The 2,761-nt window shown below is 39.9% G+C and overlaps 1 protein-coding gene across 1 annotated transcript in view; it reads left to right on the top strand.

Annotated features, from left to right (window-relative positions):
- Positions 1-2,549, top strand: part of LOC106940267 (protein spire homolog 2-like) — a 13,305-nt gene extending 10,756 nt beyond the window's left edge. The window contains exons 2-3 of the mRNA XM_015022965.1: positions 1,371-1,414; positions 2,082-2,549. Of these exons, the coding sequence (XP_014878451.1) occupies positions 1,371-1,414; positions 2,082-2,534 (497 nt within the window). The 3' untranslated portion in view covers positions 2,535-2,549. The remainder of the gene's footprint in view (positions 1-1,370; positions 1,415-2,081) is intronic.
- Positions 2,550-2,761: the final 212 nt, after the last annotated feature.

The following is a 2,761-nucleotide window of genomic DNA, read 5'->3' as shown; positions in this document are numbered from 1 at the left end:
TGGCAGGAGACAGCAGACTAGCTACATGTGCAGACAGCCTGACTAGTTAGACTGCTAGTGTCAGCTCAAGAGAAACATTCACTCAACTTAGTGGACATTTCTTCTGGATTTTGTCTTGATAGTTTTGTTTCTATTTTCAGCTGTCATTGGCAGGGTACAACTTGGTCAGGTCGTCAGGGCAAAATAATACCCTGATAACGTCAGATGGGGGTATTTTTATCCAAAGTTATCGTCCTGGTGTGTCCAGAATGTAATTGTTTTTGGTGTGATGTGTTTTCTGCAGTGTTTCTGAATAGATGTGATGGTCTGTTGAGCTTTTCTGGTTTTATTTCAGTTCTTTAAGCTCCCGTCTTAGCTTCAGGATGTATTTGTTTTGGTTCGTGTTTAACTCTGAAAGCCTGCATAGTCTGCTCTGTGCTGCGCGCATTGTAACCTGCTGTCTGCAATTCACACCTGGCCATTGTTGCTAATTCTCCTCTGTCGTCTCCTCCTCTGTTATTATTCCGTCTGGTTCTCGTCATTTCCATCCGTCTTCCTCCTGCTTGGTTCCTTTTTACTCATCCATGCACAGATAACGATGATTAGCTTTTGCTAATTCAAAAAGCTGTGCTCATCATGCACCACTTCTTACTCACCTTGTGGATGTTTTGTCTTGCTTTGACAGCCGATAATTTAAAGTTATTTTCTGTAATCTACTCATTGTCTGCTGTTTGTCATGATTCTAAGGAGCTTCATTTAGTATTCTGTCGTTTTGTAGGTCATTCTCTTTCTGTGATTTCTTGTATTCTAGTTTCTTCCTGTTGTAAGACGCTGCAGCCAGCCTTTCTGCCGTTCTTTACAGCTTCATCACTGAGCCATTTATGAAGTTGGATATTAAATAAGCTGCTCTCCGGCTACCAATTACCACTCATTTATACAGACTCATCTCAATACATTATATATGTCATTGAAAAGTTTATTTACGCAATTCCATTCATATAGCTCCATAAAGATGCTTTAGACGTAATGTAATATTTTTCAAGTACAGTATATTGAATTGCATTCATCATCATGCAATGATTGGTAGAATGTAAGCATCAAGTGTCATGCATTCATGTTATATGTATCCATAACATATTTAACTCTTTAAATAGTTTCCATTAAACGTCCATAGAGAAAAGTGGAGACAGAAAAATGTCCTGAAAATAAGGATTAGTCTTAATGAATACTGTTATTGTAATTTTCAGCAATAATACTGCAATAAAATTGGAAATGCTGAAAATGTGCTCTCCCGTGTTGAAGCATTTTTTTCTTTCAATATTGATGATCATAGAAATCTTTTGATTCTCAGCGATGCTTTGACTGGTTTTCATGTTTTTGTTTTTTTCCAGATGACAATGAAGGCGCTCCTCTTCCACCAATCGCAGAGCGACAGGTAAAAAGCACAAAGCAACTTTTAAAGTCTTTTTTTCATGATATGCTAAATAGCTAGCTTGCGATACAAGACTTTACACAAAATAACACCTCAACTTGACTTTTATTGGTTAGTAATTTACTGAAAAATAACATTTCTAACACTATTATACAACACAATGCTGGAAACATTTTGTTACTTATTTAAAAAAACTTAAAGTTTAAAGAAAGTAAATGTTAGGAGAGTAATAAATTTGAGTAATAATGTAAAAAAAAAAAAGAGTTTTGTTTGTTTCAATGTGTTAAAATGACAAAAGTAAAAAGAAAACATATTTTACAAATGAACATTTCTGACATTTAAGGAAACCAATGACCAAAGTGGTTGTTGTTGGGCTTGTCATTATTCTTTTCATTTCTGAACGCAGTGGAGTACTCATTGGCGTAATCACGCTTGTAACTTTTTTGCATGCGCAAAATGAAAAGATCATGTTTGAAATTAACGGCCCACATCTGTGGGAATATTTTGGAGAATAGTATCAAATAGTGAATGTTGACTCTGACAGGAAGCTAAAGGTTTTCTGACAAGTCTGTCGGGGTGTACCCATGTATTTTAGAAATGTCTTACTGTTAACATCATATAGTTTAAAAAAAACAACTTTTATTCTTTGTGCTTCCCTTGGTGCCTGCAGCTGGTTCAGTCCCTCGGTGTGGCCATTTACCGAGCTCTGGACTGGGGGCTGGACGACAACGAGGAGCGGGAGCTCGGCCCGCAGCTGGAGCGCCTCATCGAGCGAATGGCGGGCGGGGATCAGGGCGGCGAGGGCGTCAGCTCCGCTGGCAGCGGAGCTACCGATGAGGGGTACAGCGGACAGGAAGAAGAGGAGGAGGAGGAAGAGGAGAAGGAGGGAGCGATCAGGCCGGTGTGTTCGTTTCGTCAGGTCGTGGTGCTCTGTGCGTCCCGTCTGGCCAACCCGAGTCTGGCCCCGGAGCACTACCAGGCCGTCTGCCGCGCTCTGTTTGTGGAGACGCTGGAGCTGCAGACCTTCCTCGTCAAGATCAGAGACGCGAAGGAGGTACGTCACGGCGCCGTCGTGTCAGAAAGGTTGTTTCCTGAGCAAGGGCCAAATCAGACGAGAAGATAAAACTTTACATGTTTAGGGACAAGAATAATTAGAAACACTGAATACAACATGACAAAAATAAGTGGCTTTATCACATTGTATCAATGATTAGTTTTTGTAAATCATGATGTTTGTGAATAAATGATCCTGCATGACTTTTTATAATATTTGTAGCCAAAGTCATGAGTATGTCACCGTAGACTCGATTGATGAATTCATTCCCTGTGAACTTTTCCCCATTGTGCTGT

The sequence above is a fragment of the Poecilia latipinna genome, unplaced genomic scaffold, assembly GCF_001443285.1.
Source record: "Poecilia latipinna isolate Pla-1442-1.1 unplaced genomic scaffold, P_latipinna-1.0 Scaffold3154, whole genome shotgun sequence".
In the NCBI taxonomy this organism is placed as follows: Eukaryota; Metazoa; Chordata; class Actinopteri; order Cyprinodontiformes; family Poeciliidae; genus Poecilia; species Poecilia latipinna.
This window is presented reverse-complemented; position numbering and strand designations above follow the sequence as displayed.